Here is a 17,243-nt window from a genome sequence, read left to right on the forward strand (position 1 = left end):
GCCAGCATAGTGTGGCTGCCCCTCCTACTTTACTTCCTCACTTTCCATTTTAACCTCATTGATTTCTTCTATAATGCATTCATAATACGCTGAAAAGATATTTACAAAGGCTAAGGAAGCATTTTGCTGAGCCACACCCCACTCTTGAACCAAAGTATCATCCAATTTTCCCACCAATGGGTGAATTCTCACCCTTAGGCCTCTAGGAGTAATATTACTTTGGTAGGCCCTAAATAGCTTCAGGTGCCATATCTGGGTTCGTAGATTTTTCATTAATGTACCCATTTTTTGAACAGTATATTACAGCAGTTAACTGGATCCATATTCTCCACTGTTTTCCAATCATTGTGTCCTTTTAGACCAAAGACTTGAATGTCATTTTTGTCCGCACATAACCCCTGTAAAATGGTATTGAGATCCAACCCCTGTAAAATGGTATTGAGATCAAAGACCATTTTCTAGCCACAATACAATTTCAGGTTTATGACATCAGTTGTGGATCAGATTGGGTAATCTGGGTAATCTATCTAGCCTGTTGCCACTGCCACTCATTTTATGTAGGACAAACATCTAGACCCCTTCGTCTTAGAATATCTGAACATCTAAGTGATATTTGAAATGCATCACCAATGCATTATATAGACATTGTCAGTTACACCAGTCTGCTAAGTTTACTTTTACAATTATTGATAGGATATTGGATAAAGTATGCAAATGGGGTATGGATTCTATACTCAACTATATGGAAAAGAAATGAGGATCATTGTTCACACCTGGTTTTAATGATTTTTAAATTATAGCAGAAATGACATCACAGGAGTTTGTGTGTTCCATACACTACATCGAATTTTCACTAATTCGAAATGGTGCATGGAATGAGCAATGTCCTCCACTATGGTGCGATGGTCACGAACCTTAGGGTAAGGGGATAGCTTTAACTATCCCCTTACCCGTGCCCTAACCCTAAGGTCCGTGCCTATCGCACCACAGTGGAGGACATAGCTTGTTTTTTTGTCCACCACTGTGCTGCATTTTTTTTGCGTTTTCAGTGAAGTGTACTTGCGCAAAAGTTCTGCAAAGGTTCACTAACGAAACTGAAGTGAGGCTTCATATTACAAGTTCGAAGTAGTGAACTTTCGTTCTTATAATGGAATGTGTGTGTGTGTCTGTGTGTGTCTGTGTGTGTCTGTGTGTGTGTGTGTGTGTCTGTGTGTGTCTGTGTGTGTCTGTGTGTGTCTGTGTGTGTGTCTGTGTGTGTCTGTGTGTGTCTGTGTGTGTCTGTGTGTGTCTGTGTGTGTCTGTGTGTGTCTGTGTGTGTCTGTGTGTGTCTGTGTGTGTCTGTGTGTGTCTGTGTGTGTCTGTGTGTGTCTGTGTGTCTGTGTGTGTGTCTGTGTGTGTCTGTGTGTGTCTGTGTGTCTGTGTGTCTGTGTGTCTGTGTGTGTCTGTGTGTCTGTGTGTGTCTGTGTGTGTGTGTGTGTCTGTGTGTGGAAACCGATTTGACATTTTATAAGATGGCACAATAAAAGATTAAGTTTGGATGCAGCCTGTTTGTACTGGCCCCTTTTTTTCTCTAACCATTTAAATCTCTCGCGTCCTAGGATGTACCTTGAAGTTGCTTCCATTCAGTTGGGTCTTTTTTTCACGGACTTTTAGTTTGGTTGTGATGTGGTACATCAGCTAGCTGGGGGGAATTTATTCCTGTTCAGTACACTCTTCTTTTTTTTTTTTTCTTGTTAAAGCGGTTAAGCCTTTCTTCTGGGTTAGATGGGGGGGGCAGCTTTTGACGAGCTACATGTCAGGAGGTGCGGTGTTTAGTAGTCTGTCACACAGCAGTTCTGATAGCAATACAGATTAGGAGAGCATTTCTTTCCAGGTGGTCTGTTAAGACAAGTGTTACAAGAAGAATCTTACACTGCATCACGTAGTGCCCCCAAAGTGCATTTAAAACCAACAGTGGCTGTTTTTCTTTGCCAGCTTCAGGGTACCAGGCCAGATATGTAGCCCATCACTAACCAAAAAAGTGACCAGCTCCTTTACAGTTCTCCCTGTTTCTTCTGAGACTTATCATTCTTGTAACCCCCTTCTGGTTCAGACACGTGGCTCACTTTGACTATTTTTCTTCTACACTAAATTCATAGTTTCACCTTCATGCAGACCTCACCTAGATGTTAATTCAGACAGGATGGCTTCTCCAGTTTCATTGATATCCTACCTCCCAAAACTTGCAGGGACACCTTGATCCACCTGTCATAGATGACAAACGGTGGAGCAGAACCCTTTATAGTTGTCATGTATCTATAGCATCTCTAGCCCCATGTTCAGTAGAGCCATTACCAGTCACAGTGGGAATGAACTCCTATTCTGGAAAATTGGACAAATACAAAAGGGACTTAATACAAACTGCAGAATAGAATAAGATTCTAATGAGTGTAAATTAACGTGTGTGCCCAGTAGAAGACTGGCAGGATGTAGAGCTCTGTACCAACGTAACTCTGGGGATTTTGGTTACCACTATTGTCAAAGTAATGTGCTTACAGTAGGAGGTGGTGATGGTGGTAGTCTGTATTGATTTGCTGCATACATTAACTTCATTTGTTAAATGAAGGCCCAGAAGTATCTGCTTATCAGAGAATGAGAATGGACTTCCAGATTTTTCTGCTTTCTAATCTGTATTGATTTACTGCATACATTAACTTCATTTGTTAAATGAAGGCCCAGAAGTATCTGCTTATCAGAGAATGAGAATGGACTTCCAGATTTTTCTGCTTTCTAATAGAGGATTGCAGTACTTCATATAGATTCATAGGTTAGTACTAGGCTAACTGCCCTTGTGAGCCATTTTAAGCCTAGCCAATTATCCCTTGTGAGACTCAAACCCTGCACGTTGTGTTTGTAAGGCAAACACCTTAACCATTAGGCCACACTCCCAACCTTGCATTGTCATTATTTGGAAGAAAAGGTGGATGTAAATCTGGACAGTAAGAACAATATGGCCAAGGTTGTGGAATGTGTAGTTTGTCTTGCAATGTTTTTATAAATTTGCAAGTAATTGCATTAATAACTTGCACACTTGTTAACTAGGGTAGAAAACTGATGTTGGGCCATTTTCAGGTTCAGCCAAGGTATTGAAATTGTACACAGTGCACCTGAGGCATGCTTGAGGTGTACAAGACTGTATATAATGGGTATCAAATTGCAATACTGAGATTTACAGTGGTAAAGGATGTTTTTTAAAGTATGCTGTCAGCGTTGATTCCTAGTAGAAATTTTGTAGCAGGAGGTTAATGGACCTTCCTCCAGTCTGATGGCTGAATGGATCTGAGAGATGTAACACATGCAGTATTTACACTTGTTTATTGAGGTAAGACTTGTGATATTTTTACTGAAGGGGAAGAGGAGGTTTTAACAAACTAACAGGATTGATTTGACAAATGTTAGACATTCCAGTTTAATTTGTTTCATTTCTTTTAGCCAAAATAACTTTGTGGCTATATTGGATCTGCCAGAAGGGGAACACCAGTACAAGTTCTACGTAGATGGGCAGTGGACACATGATCCTTCTGAAGTAAGTTAACATTTTAATTGTATCACTTTATGGTAGATCTGTACTCCGACCCACTGCAAATGTGACAAATGGACACATTTGAAAAAAAAAATTGAATCTGCAACCTAGATTCCACCACTTCCCATTTTTAATTAAGTGAACTTGCTTCTCTTCAGAGCTCTCTTCCCACTGCATATATACACCACCCATTATGTAAAGTGGAGTACAGTGCAAAACTTCTGTGAAGCACTGTCTGCCCAGTGTTTTGTTTGCATATGTTAATTTTGTATGACTTTTATTCTGATAGTTGGTCAACCTGCTAAAGCTGACTTGTTACTCTTGGACATATCACTAGAAAAAAAGCAATATTTTTATCTGTTGCATATCGTCTGCTCAGAGGTGATTTCTGCTTAACATACAAGGCCATGTCAAACCCAGAGCTGTTGGACATGCTACAGTTAAAGAAATCGCAGTCCCTCAGCCACATGCTCCAGGGATCTAAACCTTATCCCAAAAAACAAAACATGCTGGAGGGATAAGGTTCCAGACCCAGAGACTCCCCAGACTCTGGAATAGATTGCCCATACATGTCAAGCGGAGTGCCTCTTTGGCCCTCTTCAAAAGGAACCTTGACGATTGGATGGGAGAAAGGAAATTCACCCCGGGGATCACGTCGGTCACCGTGCTAGACAGGGGTCCAGGGAAGTAAATGGTGTGGGAAGAAATAGCCAGGGAGTTGTTATGGCTAGGCTTGTATAGGCCTTAGGGCTGATAGCCTAGTACCAACCTATGAACCAGCTCTTTATAAAGCTCCATGTGTGGAAGTGGAACACTTCTTATTACAGTGCTACATTGGGTATATGTCTTGTCGTCATATTAGAGGCACAAGATCCGATATGGAGAGTCCTACTCATAAAATTAAGCTGTTTATCTAAAGTCTGATTTTGTGATGTCACTGTTTGTGTTAGCAAGAAGGCTTGCACATTTGACATGGGGAAGTTGTCCCCTGCACAGTCGCATGCTTACTCAAATCCATTGCCCCTCTGAATTGAGGGATATACTGAAGTACCCCAGCTCTAGAGTTGCACTTCACTATCTGAGTCATAGTCCCATTTCTCAGACTTTAAATGGACATGTATGCAGTTCAGCTGTGTGGAATTTGCATAGTTGCAGATGCATTTGAAATGGTTAAATGGCCATAATGGCAGATGGTATCCACATTAACATTGTTACAGTTCTACAGTTTTGTCTGGACTGTTTGCCATTGCCTAGAGCTTGGTAGTTATAAAACCTGTTCTGTTGGTGAATAGTTCCATGAGAGCCACAGCAACACAAGCCTGGATCTTCATGGGCATGAGTCTCTAGTGTGCACTCTTCTGAGCAAAAGCCCCTTGGTGGGAAAGCTCATCCAGTAGCATAGCCTTCTGGCACAATGAGGGGGTGCAGTCAGCTGATCCCAGTTGCTCTTTAATGCAATACTGACCCTTAAAAGCCAGTATTTTGTTTTTGTAGTGAAACTGGAGTACTGTAGCGCTCTGTGTGTGGTTTAAGCAATTTGCTACAGTTTAAAAACATTTTAAGCTAAAACATGAGTGCTGTAGTGCTTCATACAGGCAGGGTATAAACTGTAGTTTGCTGCAGTTTAACTATTTTTTTTTTTTAAATATGTTAAAGGGGGGTTAGGGCAGGGAACAAAGAGGGCCTGAGGGGGCATTTCATGCATCTGGCCACCTGGTTTGTCCATGTTTTTTTTTTTTTGAAGAGCTGAGATGGTGGGGTGCTGGTTCATAGTACTGGTTGAACCACCTGGCTCTTGGACTGATCAGCTTTGTAGGTACTATATAGTGAGCACAGATCTGTTAAGTCGAACCACATGCCCCTTCTTTGGGGTTTGTTTGAGCAGCAAATACAATATTTGATTTTCTATGCTCAAGTACTATATTGTGACATCTGGTCTATATTAGATCACCGAACACTTAAAAGCAACTCCTGTTAGTTCTAGCTCAGCTTCACTATTGAGGTGCAGTTCAGATTTGAAACAAATCCCAGCTGATTGTCAAGTCATTGAGATTTTGAGTAATAAATAAAGGTTTGGGTGAATGTTTGACACTAGACCTTTCCTAATTAGCCAACAAGATACATAAAGTTAATTATGAATTTTATTTGGTAGTTGCTTCCTACTTTTGAAAAGGGCACATATTTGAGTGAGTGACTGGTTCTAGTAAGATAGCAGCAAGATCAGAACTGAAATGGGTTATAAGAATTGGGGCTGAAGTCAACTTAGAGCTGAGAATCTCAATGAGGAACATTTTTATCCACTTTCTGCAAAATTATCCTGTCACAAGACAGTATATGGGACAGAGAGTGCAGGGTAATCAACCCAATTGGTCACAAATCTCAGGAAACTTATCAAGGGACAATTCCCAAATAATGGGGAGGGGTAATTGAAACAAACACTTAAAACACATTAAAAGAATGAAGGCAAAGTGAAATATTGGACATAAACTGTATCTAAGACCTCTTAACTTTGGCAGGTGGTGAAACAGCAGAGTACAACCAAATGATTCCCAAAAATTGCCATACAAACTTTTCAGCAAAATAGGTGAAACAAAAAACATCAGTCTCAGCTGCCTCACCCAAAAAACTTAACTGTTCAAACCACCAGGACTTGATGAAGACTCCTCTCCATAACATAATGAACTATTTCATGCTATTCTGAAACATTGGTTAAAACCTAAATAAACATGCTGCTAAGACTGTGTGCAGCCCAGACTTCCATCTGCAGTAGCTTTGGATACATGATATAACATCACCTGTAGAAATTGTGTTCTAGTAATTTACGTACAGCTCTGATTATAAATATACCATGTAGTGTCAAACAAGCTAGTTGAACAAAATTCAGCATTCCCATCACTATCTACACACCCTGATTTTAAACCTGTTGCTGAACTATGCCCACTTAAATGCCTGAAAGGAGCATTTATCAACCAATATTTAGTGTGTAGTAAAATCTTGTATTAACAGACGAGAAACTTTGCTTCTGACCACACTACAGCACACTTTATCACAGATGTCCTTCAAGAATGCAACTGCAGTCCTGACATATGGGTTGTCCTGCCTCGGGCAGCCCTTCAGTCGGCCGGATTCCAAAGTCTGGGTCCGGCGTCGGCTGATGTTGCCTCCTCCCCGACGTCAGAGCGGCTGGGGTATAAAGGCATCAGCCGACGCCATCTTCAGTCTTTCTTGCCGCGCGGTGCCCGAAGCAGTTCGCAAGTGCCGGTCGGTCAGCTCCTGTGTTTTCAGTTACTGAAGTAATCTAAAAGCTAAGTACACCGTTGGGGAACATTTTTTCTGGTCTCAGCCGATGTCAGAACAAATTGAGAAAGTTAATAATTGTTTGTCTTGTGGTAAACAAATACCTCATAAGGACTTCCATTCTTACTGCCTCCCTTGCCTGGGCTCAGACCACGACATCTCGGCCTGTGCTGCCTGTGCTCGCTTTAATAAGCGCACTCTCAGGCGCCGGGCAGAATTTGCCGAAGACTTTTTTGGCGAATCCTTCGCTTTCATCATGCCGTCGGAACAACCAACAGCACGAACTACCAAGAAACGCAAGGACTGGGACCGATACCTCGGCCCGCGTCTTCCACCGATACTACGCCTAAGCCCTCAGAGTGCTCCGGCCCCTATGGAAGCAATCATTCAACCGCTCCAGGCCGACGACACCACGTTAACACACTCTTCGGTCTCGGAGACTACTCCGGTGCCGGTTGTTGATTTTCCTCCAGAAACCAAAGTTCTCGATCTACCTGACACCATTCCTGTGGACAAGGTTACCCCTGCACGTGGGGCAGCTAGGCCTCCTGTTTCCATGTCCATCAAGGCCTTTGCATGTGCTAAGGCTGCCAGCCAGGCCAAGGCCCATCCTAAACCTACCTCACAGGCCCCTCGTCTGATAAACAGATCATGTCTCTTGCTGCAGATCTAATCTCTCTTATCAGGGGGTCTCAGCCCCACCCAGACAGAGGTTCTCGGCTACCTGCAGAAAAAAGGCCTAGAACTGAGCAGGCAGATAACCTCTCTTCAGATGAAGCCTCTGGGGATTCAGAACATTCAGATATCCAATAAGAATCCTTCCAGGCCTATGAGGACTCTGATGCTGAGGAATCAATTCCCTCTGCCTCTCCTCCGAAGGATTTCTCTTTCGGTGAAGTCCTCCACTCCATGAGGGAACATGGCAGGGTCAGGAATTTTCTGATTCTAGGAAAAGGCTTCGTACCTTCCTCAAGTTACCCCAGCACAGACCTTTGGCTATACCTCAAGTTTTGGGGGTCCTGGATGATGTATACTCAGACTCCAGTGCTTCCCCTGATTCTCTCCCTCCTGCTCCTGTCAAGCCGGACAGATATTACAGGGTCCCTGACACTCACAAGCATCTCTTTAAGGCCCACTCTGTGGATCTAGAAACTATTTCACAGGGCCCCAAAGGAGTGGCTACCTCCTCAGCCAAAAACCCACTGCCTGCAGACAGGGAAGCAAGGTCCCTGGAGAGATGGGGTAAAAAAGTTTATACCTCTACCACCCTTGCCATGAGGTCACTTAACTGCCTTTTTCATATGTTTCAGTACCAGGACTATTTACTGGATGATTTGCAGAAAGCTAGCCTCTCCTGAGCCTATAGATAGAAAGGCATTGCAGGATTTAGTTCATAACACTCAGCAGGTTAGCAACTATTTTCTTCAGTGTAGTTATGATGCATTGGAGGCTTCATGTAGGGCAGCTATGACGGGGGCTGTTATCCGTAGACGTGCTTGGTTGAAAGAGCAGCCACTGCCGGATCATGTTAAAGTAAAGCTACTGGATGCACCTCTGGATAAACAGAAGCTTTTTGGTGCTAATGCTCAGGATGTGTTGAAATCTATTGAGGAGAAGGCAAAATCAGTACAGACAGTAAAGGATTTCCTCCAGGTTCAGCCTCCCAGATTCAGCAGGAATTGGCCTTCAAAGAATTGGTCCTTTCCAGACTCAGACAAGTTTCAGCAGGAATTGGCCTTCAAAGAATTGGTCCTTTCCAGACACAGACAAGTTTCAAAGGGGAAAGAACAGGCGTGCACGAGGTAGAGGGCAATACAGAGGCTCCTACAGGGGCCGCCAATGGCAACCTCAAAATCAGAGAAGTGGCACAGGTAGTTCACCTGCACCACAGGGACAATCACAATGACTTACCTTTCACTCCGCCTACCAAGGCTCTACCTCTAGGGGGGGAAATTATCTCTATTCTCAAAGAACTGGCACTTTATAACACAGGACAATTGGATTCTGGACATAATAGACAGAGGTTACAGGTTCCACTTCCATACTTTACCAACAGGACAAGGCATGCCAAACCTGCCACAAAATCAAAGGGCAGAGGCACTCAGAGAAGTCTCAAAGCGGTTACAAATAAAAACAATAGAGAAGATTCCTCCTCGGGAACAAGGCCAGGGATTTTACTCTTTGTTCAAAGAAAAGCAATGGAGGCCTATTTTGGACTTGTCCACTCTAAATACTTTTCTCATGGTGCCAAAATTCAAGATGCTGACGTTACAGCAACTTCTTCCCATGCTGGGCAAAGGGTCTTGGCTGGTTACGCTGGACCTCAAGGAGGCATACCTGCATGTCCCTATCAGACAGTTGCAGAAGATACCTCAGATTTCTTGCAGGAACAGAGCACTATCAATTCTCAGCATTGCCATTTGGCTTATCTACTGTGCCCAGAGTATTCACGAAATGCCTGGCATCAGTAGTGGCACATTGCAGACTCCAGGGGATTCAAATATACCCTTACCTGGACGACTGCCTCATACAAGCAGACAGCAAACAAACCTTGATAAAACACTTGGATTATGTCATTCAGTTGCTACAGGCTTTGGGATACACAGTCAACATTCAAAAATCAAGACTACTGCCATCCCAAGAGATTATTTTTCTAGGAGCAAAGCTGAACACACAGCTACAAATGGCCTTCCTCACAGAGGAGAAACAAGAGCATTTAACAGACTACTTCAAAGGCCTAGCAAAACTAACCCACCTGACCACAAGGAAGACCCTGCAGGCCCTGGGGTTCATGGCATCTTGCATTCTTCTAATCCCTCTGGCAAGACTACACATGAGAGAACTACAATGGTACCTCAAAAGCTTGTGGTCTCAACACAGCCACAACATAGAACACAATTCCACTCATACTATGCCTGCAAAGGGAATTTTTATGGTGGGCTCAAGCAAGTCACTTAAACGAAGGCATGCTTTTCAACAAAGCTCCAACAAGTCAAACTATTACAACAGACACCTCAGACCATGGATGGGGGGCGCACATGGACGGCAGATGCATTCAAGGGCAATGGACTCCCATGGAAATGCATCAGCACATAAATCAAAAAGATGTTGGCAGTGATACATGCAATAGAAGCCTTTGGAAAATCTCTTCAGCAAGATCATCTACTAAGGACAGACAACACCACTGTCATGTGGTACATAAACAAGGGGGCACTCGCTCCTACCCCCTCTGCAGACTAACAATGACGCTTTGGGAAAAGTCCCTGAAACTGAACATCTCCTTGTAATCCCAGTTTGTTCCGGGCAAGGACAATGTTCTGGCAGACAGGTTGAGCCGAAATGTCTTGGATCCACACGAATGGATGCTACACCCACGCATTTTCTCACAAATAACTGCATGGGGAAGACCAGACATAGACCTCTTTGCATCTCATCTCAATCATCATCTGGAAAGGTTTTGCACAAGGATACACCATCCTCTAGCTTGGAAAACGGATGCTCTTTCCTTCAGCTGGAATGCCCTAACAATTTATGCATTCTCTCTCCCCTACCTTTACTCTCCAAGGTGTTACTGAAGATCAAGGCAGAACAACCAAGAGGAATCTTGATAGCTCCAGACTGGCCAAGGCAACACTGGTATCCACTGCTACTGAGCATAACTCACACCAAACCGTGGCCCCTGCCTCAATGGCCTCAGCTCCTGCACAACTACAAAACTGTTCATCAGAATCTGCAAACCTTAAAGCTGACAGCTTGGAGAGTTCCATGACTGGGATCCATGACTCCCTCTCCAAAAAGTTCAGGAAATTTTGTTGGAGGCACGCAGACCTTCCACCAGAAAAACCTATTCGGCTAAATGGAAGAGATTCATCTGGAATGTCAAGGGCCAGGATGCATCACTGATGAACATACCTCTGATATTAGAATACTTGGCAGAAATGTTTCACAGTGGCCTCTCATACTCTTCCATCAAAATCCACGCTTCAGCTATCTCGGCACATTACAACTGTGATCCACCTGTGTTTTCGCATCCCTTGCGAAGACGGTTTCTAAGGGGTATAAAGAATATCAAACCTCCAAGGAAACAACCAATTCCGGCATGGGACCTCAATTACGTCTTGGAAAAATTAACTCTTCCTCCCTTTTGAACCAGCAGCATCTTCAGAAATGCAATTTCTCTCTTGGAAAATGGTTTTCCTGTTTGCAGTCACCTCAGCAAGAAGAGATACAGGCCCTCATGGCAGTCCCTCCTTTTCTCATCTTTCATCAGGACAGAGTTTCTCTTGGGACCAATCCTTCCTTCATGCCTAAGGTGATATCCAGAGTATCTCTAAACAAAGCAATTCACCTGCCTACTTTCTTTCCTAACCCTCAAAACAAAGGAGAAAAGCTGTTGCATACGTTAGACGTTCACAGACAACTACGCTACTACTTGGACAGAACAAAGTCTACCAGGAAGTCTGACCAACTGTTTGTAGCCTATGCTGCTGGAGCACAAGGAAAGGCAGTCACCAAGCAAACCATCTCAAAATGGATTGGACACTGCATCAGATTCTGTTACTCTTTCCATGGAAAAAGTGTGCCAGCTAATATTAGACCACACTCCACCAGAGCTATGGCCACATCCACAGCCTTTCTAAGAGGAGTGGCTACAACAGATATTCTAGAGGCTGCTATATGGAGCTCCGTGCATACATTTACCAAACACTACAACCTGCCATTATACTCCAGATCCCAAGCAGGCTCTGCTTCGGCAGTCCTGCAGGGCCTTCTAGCTACACCATCTCTTAGTCCTACCACCCCCAGCTTGGCTATGGTATTCCAACCCATATGCCAGGACTGCAGTTGCATTCTTGAAGGACATAGTACAGTTTTGTACCTAGCATAAATGTAGATGTCCGATAGATATGCAACTGCAGTCAGGTTTTCCCTCCCTCCTACCCCTCTGCTTTTTCCCTTGGGTCCACCCCCCCCCTTTCCTATAAGCTGGGGATATCTGTTATGGTGTATCTGTTTATTACTGTTGTGCATGTCTGGATTTTTTGTTTATCCATTCACAAAATTTAGCCTTCCTTGGAGGGCACCTGGCATCTGGGGCAAGAAACACTGAAGATGATGGCGTCTGCTGATGCCTTTATACCCCAGCCGCTCTGACGTCGGGGAGGAGGCGACATCAGCCGACACCGGACCCAGACTTCGGAATCCGGCCTACCGAAGGGCTGCCTGAGGCAGGACAACCCATATGTCAGGACTGCAGTTGCATATCTATCGGACATCTACATTTATGGTAGGTACAAAACTGTACTTTTCACAGTTTACTGTATACTTGGATGAGTATAATGTGGACCAAGGTAAACGTGCAGAAACAGTATTCCGGATCCGAAATAGAGAGCTTCTGAAATACCTTTTGCATAATTTTGTGACACCCTTGCTTTTATAGGTGACTGCACACAAACTAGTACCACATGGATTAATGCTAGTGTCACCGCTGTTACCAGTGTACTGCCTACAGCTGTTCCACAAACTAATGTGTAGATGACACTTAACTCCTTGCAGGTATAGCTTTGCATAATGACTTCAGCATGGACCTGGTTATTTAATGCTCAAAATTATTCAAAATTTTCAGCATAGCCCTAAGATTAACACATTAATAGCAAAGCCAGTTATGTGTCATAGAGGGAGAAGGCCCTGACTATCCCACATCTGGCCTGAGTTCCATTAGACAGTTTTGTTTGTAGGAGCCGACTGGGCAGTGGGAGTGATTAGCTGCTGCCTTCTGTCCCCACCCTGTAAGGAGTGAAGTGGCTTTGGCTCGCCACATGGGTGATAACCTGACAGGAGCACTAGGTGCTCACGTAGTGACAGGAGACTGCAGAGCCTGTTTTTGTTGTATTGCATTTTCACTAAGCAGTTGAGGGGAAACTGGTTTACAGTTGCACAATTATTGGGAGGCATGAGTGTGTGCTTGGAGGAGCTGCTGGTGGGGGGGGGGGGTGCCCAAAGGAAGACTAGCTGATCCACTCCCCCCCCCCCCTCCCCCAAGTTTTGCTTGGGGAATGTAGGCCTGATGGGAGCTCTTGGCTGGAATGAATGTGCTGTAGGCTTCGCGTATCCAAGGAATACCCAGCTCTTTCCAACAGAAAAAATAGACCAGTTGGGTTAATTTTAAGGAAGCCATCAAAGGTCCTTCGGGTCAAGCCAAAAAAAAAAACATTGCTCCTGCTGCTGTCAAAAATCCCCCTACCATAAACCAAAAAATAGCTGTATTATACCAGATCAATTCATTCATGCCTTGCACTGCATTACAACACAAATGAGCAAGGTTCTAACTCAAAAGACCCATACAAAATAACCTGACTTTCTCGCTGTAGAAGCCAAAAAAACGTAATGGCCATAAAGTTATTCCCACTGCTTAAATATGGTCTCGCAAGAGTAATGCTGCTTTTTTTAGCTCAGTATTGCTCTTATTCAGACTGTTAAACAATACAGTACTGAAAGTCACACTATATTGCAAGTATCGCTGCAGTACACCTGAATGATAAATGGGTACCAGTCTGTGCTGGAGCATCTTTCTTGATATTTTAACAAATAGAAACATTTTGCCCCTCTACTTAATCTTCTGAAATCTGATATGTAGTCAAATAATGGAGTACTACTTAAGACCACTCTTGCTTGGGGTTGGTGTAACTGTTAAGGTGTTGACAACCATCTAGCCCTTAATGCCTCCAATTCCAAAATGATTTTTTCCCCTTCTAGACACACTGCTATTGACTAAGCATCCTTCTCTATACTGTTGATGACCAGCTAAAATTTTTGACACCCACCTACAAACCAATATAACAAAACATCAAAAACTCTGAATGGTACAAAACTCTGAATGGTACAAAACATCAAAAACTCAATGGTTTTTCGTGTCTGACACTACCTAGCTACCACCTACCTCATCCCCACCCCTACTGTATGGAGCTCCACTACTCGCTAATCTCCAATCAACCCTGAAATCTAAACTATCCTCCAGCCTCATAGAGCACCAAGATCCACAAATCAAAACATCTTGAACTCTACAAACCTTTACATTCACCAGGGCAACTCTTGCTAGCCTTCTCCCTTGCTAGGTTATGGAAAGCTCTTCCCCCCTCACATTATAAATACCCAAAATCTACCTTCCTTTAAAAGCGTGTCTCTCTGTGCGTGTGTCTCTCTGTGCGTGTGTCTCTCTGTGCGTGTGTCTCTCTGTGCGTGTGTCTCTCTGTGCGTGTGTCTCTCTGTGCGTGTGGTAATACTTTCTGAATCCTGACACATCTTTATCCTATTCAAAACTCTACCATTGTACAATTCTTTTGTCTCCATTTATGATGTACTAATTGCGCATTACTTTGTTGTAAATATCTTAAAAATGCTGTACTTGGTTATTACTTTTGAATGTTTTTATAGGTTATTACTTTTGAATGTTTTTATAATGCTGTCTTTCTGTCTGGAGCTTTTCTCCTCTAGCCTCAATTAAAAACTGGCTACATTGGACTTTCCCGGTTAACAAACTGCAATTTTTAGTGTAGGGCATGCTTCTTCAAGTGCTCTGACTGTACCAGTACTGTTATGCTGACTACTCATCTGATTCAGTTTTCCACAAAGAATCGTGTGTTTGCAGTAGTAACTTGCACTTTATTCCAGAAGTGCTGCAGGCACCCCAGATTGCTAAAATAACTGGTTAGCTGCTGCTGTAATTTGTGTACTAGCTCATGAGACTTTAATTGCTGTCCATGTAATCCGGGACTACCTTTCAAACAGTATTAAACTTGCAAAATACAAAGTTTTCTGTCTGTAATAAGCTATGAATGTTGTGCGGCCCGAGTCATGGCCAAAGAGCCATAGGATCAGTTCCCTTACCTGGTAATTAAAAATTAAGCCACAGAAGACTTCCCCATTTCTTCTTTGACAGACTAGGTGAAAACTTGTCAGAAAGGCTAGTTTTTCAGAGCTGCGTTACAGCAGTAGGTATTTGATATTAACTTGCCCTGCCACCCAGATCAGTGTAGTGATTACTGAGGGTCCCTATTGAAATGTCGTCTCTTGACATTTTGAGTGCCTACTTGCCAGAAAAAGACAAAACAAGGAGACGAGCAAATCTATAAGATTGCAAAAATGTTGAGGGGAAGAGCAGGAGGGGCAAACCCCTATACCAGCTGAACTTGTATATACCAACTCAAGATTGACATACCTGTGAAGAAAGTGACTATTCAGACAAATGGCTCGTCGGACTTGGTATATGCAAGTCCGATCTTTAGCCATTTGGTCTCCATATTTCAGGACTCACTGTAGCAGCTCCCAACATTTCAAATTATAATTTTAATAGGCATCCTAATGTTAGTGCAGTTCATTTTATGATTGGCCCCATTTTATTCCTCCCTACCTTAGCACAGTTGGTCTACCAGAGCAACTTATGTCCCTCAGGCTCAATCTAACCTACATCTAGTACCAGTGAGGAGACTGAGGATTCTGGTACAGCATTTCATTGTTGCCAAGGAATGGGCCCTATCCCCCACCACCCTACAGTAACATTGTAAACTCCCACAGTGGCTGCCTTTGGGAGGTGTGTGTGCATGCGCACTTCCACTGAAGCATAACTTTCTGTCCAGATGATATACTGCTTGCATATTGGTGCTCCATATACTATCCGTGCTGCTGTAGCAGTAAGCCTGATTGTCCTGCCTATGCTGCTAGTAGAACAGCCATGGGGCTGGGTAATTGACAGCATCTTAGGAGGTTTGCAAAAAGGCCACGGGTGAAATAAGCATTTTAAGTGGTTCCTGCACTTGTGTGTGGGAGTAACAAAGCTGAGGGGCTTATTTCTTGTAGAGAAATGAGTTGGGGCTACTGGTATATAGTTGTGTAGTGGGGCAGGAAGCATTTGCTAATGGGAGCCCAGGGGGGTGTGGTGTGCTTGAAAAGACTGATATGCCAAGTAAATGCATGGGATACTTGCCAGAGGAGAAAGGGTTAAAAATAAATGGGGAAAGTAGTTGGTGAAAAACTTGAGCCCACATACACTACTGGTGGGAAAACTGTGGTATTTTCATGTTTGTGAATCAATTTTATGATATTCCTGGGAACTGTTTTCCAAAAGTTTGATATTCAGCAAACATTTTGGATTCTGTAGCCTTCCTTAGTATAGCATGTCATTTTCATAGTAATTCTTTAAGATGGTTACAGGGCTGAATGTATGCATCTATTGTGCATGTCTTCCAGTAGTTTTGTGCCCTCCAATTAGGACACCGATTAGTTTCCTTGACTGGCATCAAAAGATGACCCCCCTCCTCCTTGTTTTTCCCTTTTATGGATTGCTGCTAGTATTTTTGACACATTAAAATTAACCTTTGGTAGACCTCTACCGTGCCAACCAGAATCCCATAGTGCTGCAGATGTCTTTATCTGGTCTGGGTTCTCCCCGGTGCAGAGATTCACACCTGCTTTACAAATAGACTGCCAGCATGAGTTTTTGCCACAGGAATATGTTACATCTTGGTAATTGCTCAGTTACTTTGGTCCAGTCTTTTGTCTCGGAGCTATGACAGGTTAAGGGGGGAAAATCTCTGAAGTACTTACTGTGACTCACTTAGTTTGGTCCTGAAATTTTTGTAGGAGGAAACTGACATTTCCTAAATCATGTCTTGGACATGTTGAAAAGCTTCTACCTGCAGGTGCTGTGCTGGATCCCATATAAAAAAATTCCCAAACAGTCCCACTGCGTGGTAGACTGACAAACCTGTTGGTTCAAAAGGTATATACCCTGGAGAAGTGCAACTACTCCACACACAGTTGACACAAGATGGTAAAGGCCCATTATGCAGGCCTTTTAAGTTGACAGCCGTCCACATCTACAGGAGTTGATGCCTTGCATAGAGAGAGGGCACTTTATGCTTTTAAGAAAATTAAGTCTTCAGCAATGTTGGACAGGCCCAAGGACACTTGCTGGTATGTCAGGTTTGCAGTCCTTATTGGCATCTGATTTACCCACCAAGGTTTGCTTCATTCGGGTGTAACTCTTTACCAAGTCTTTCTGGAATGCAGATGAGAGTTATGGCCATTGCCATTCTGTAACCTACAGACTTCATGTAACAAGCAGCTATTGAAGTCCTGACTAAAATCCCTATTCCAGTCATATTCCAGACATATGGGTTGTCACCACTGCAGTCATATTCCTGACCTATGGGTTGTCACCACTGATGTCCAACTGGTGTACCAGAGTTTTACTTTCCTGAGGTTTTGTCCACATAAGACAGTGTACCTCTGTTTATCTCTCTGAATGCAGGTTTTGAATCTGTTGGACTGATTTGTTTGGTCGTTGGTACTGCTGCTGCATGTGATCACTTTCTCAAAGTGCCCC

The 17,243-nt window shown here is 43.4% G+C and overlaps 1 protein-coding gene across 2 annotated transcripts in view; it reads left to right on the top strand.

Annotated features, from left to right (window-relative positions):
• Nucleotides 1–17,243, top strand: part of PRKAB1 (protein kinase AMP-activated non-catalytic subunit beta 1) — a 526,130-nt gene that overhangs the window by 112,380 nt on the left and 396,507 nt on the right. For both annotated transcript variants that reach the window (XM_044068580.1, XM_044068581.1), the window contains exon 4: nucleotides 3,472–3,565. In XM_044068580.1, the coding sequence (XP_043924515.1) occupies nucleotides 3,472–3,565 (94 nt within the window). The remainder of the gene's footprint in view (nucleotides 1–3,471; nucleotides 3,566–17,243) is intronic.

The sequence above is a fragment of the Protopterus annectens genome, chromosome 4.part0, assembly GCF_019279795.1.
Source record: "Protopterus annectens isolate FY-2018-M chromosome 4.part0, PAN1.0, whole genome shotgun sequence".
Lineage (NCBI taxonomy): Eukaryota > Metazoa > Chordata > Ceratodontiformes > Protopteridae > Protopterus > Protopterus annectens.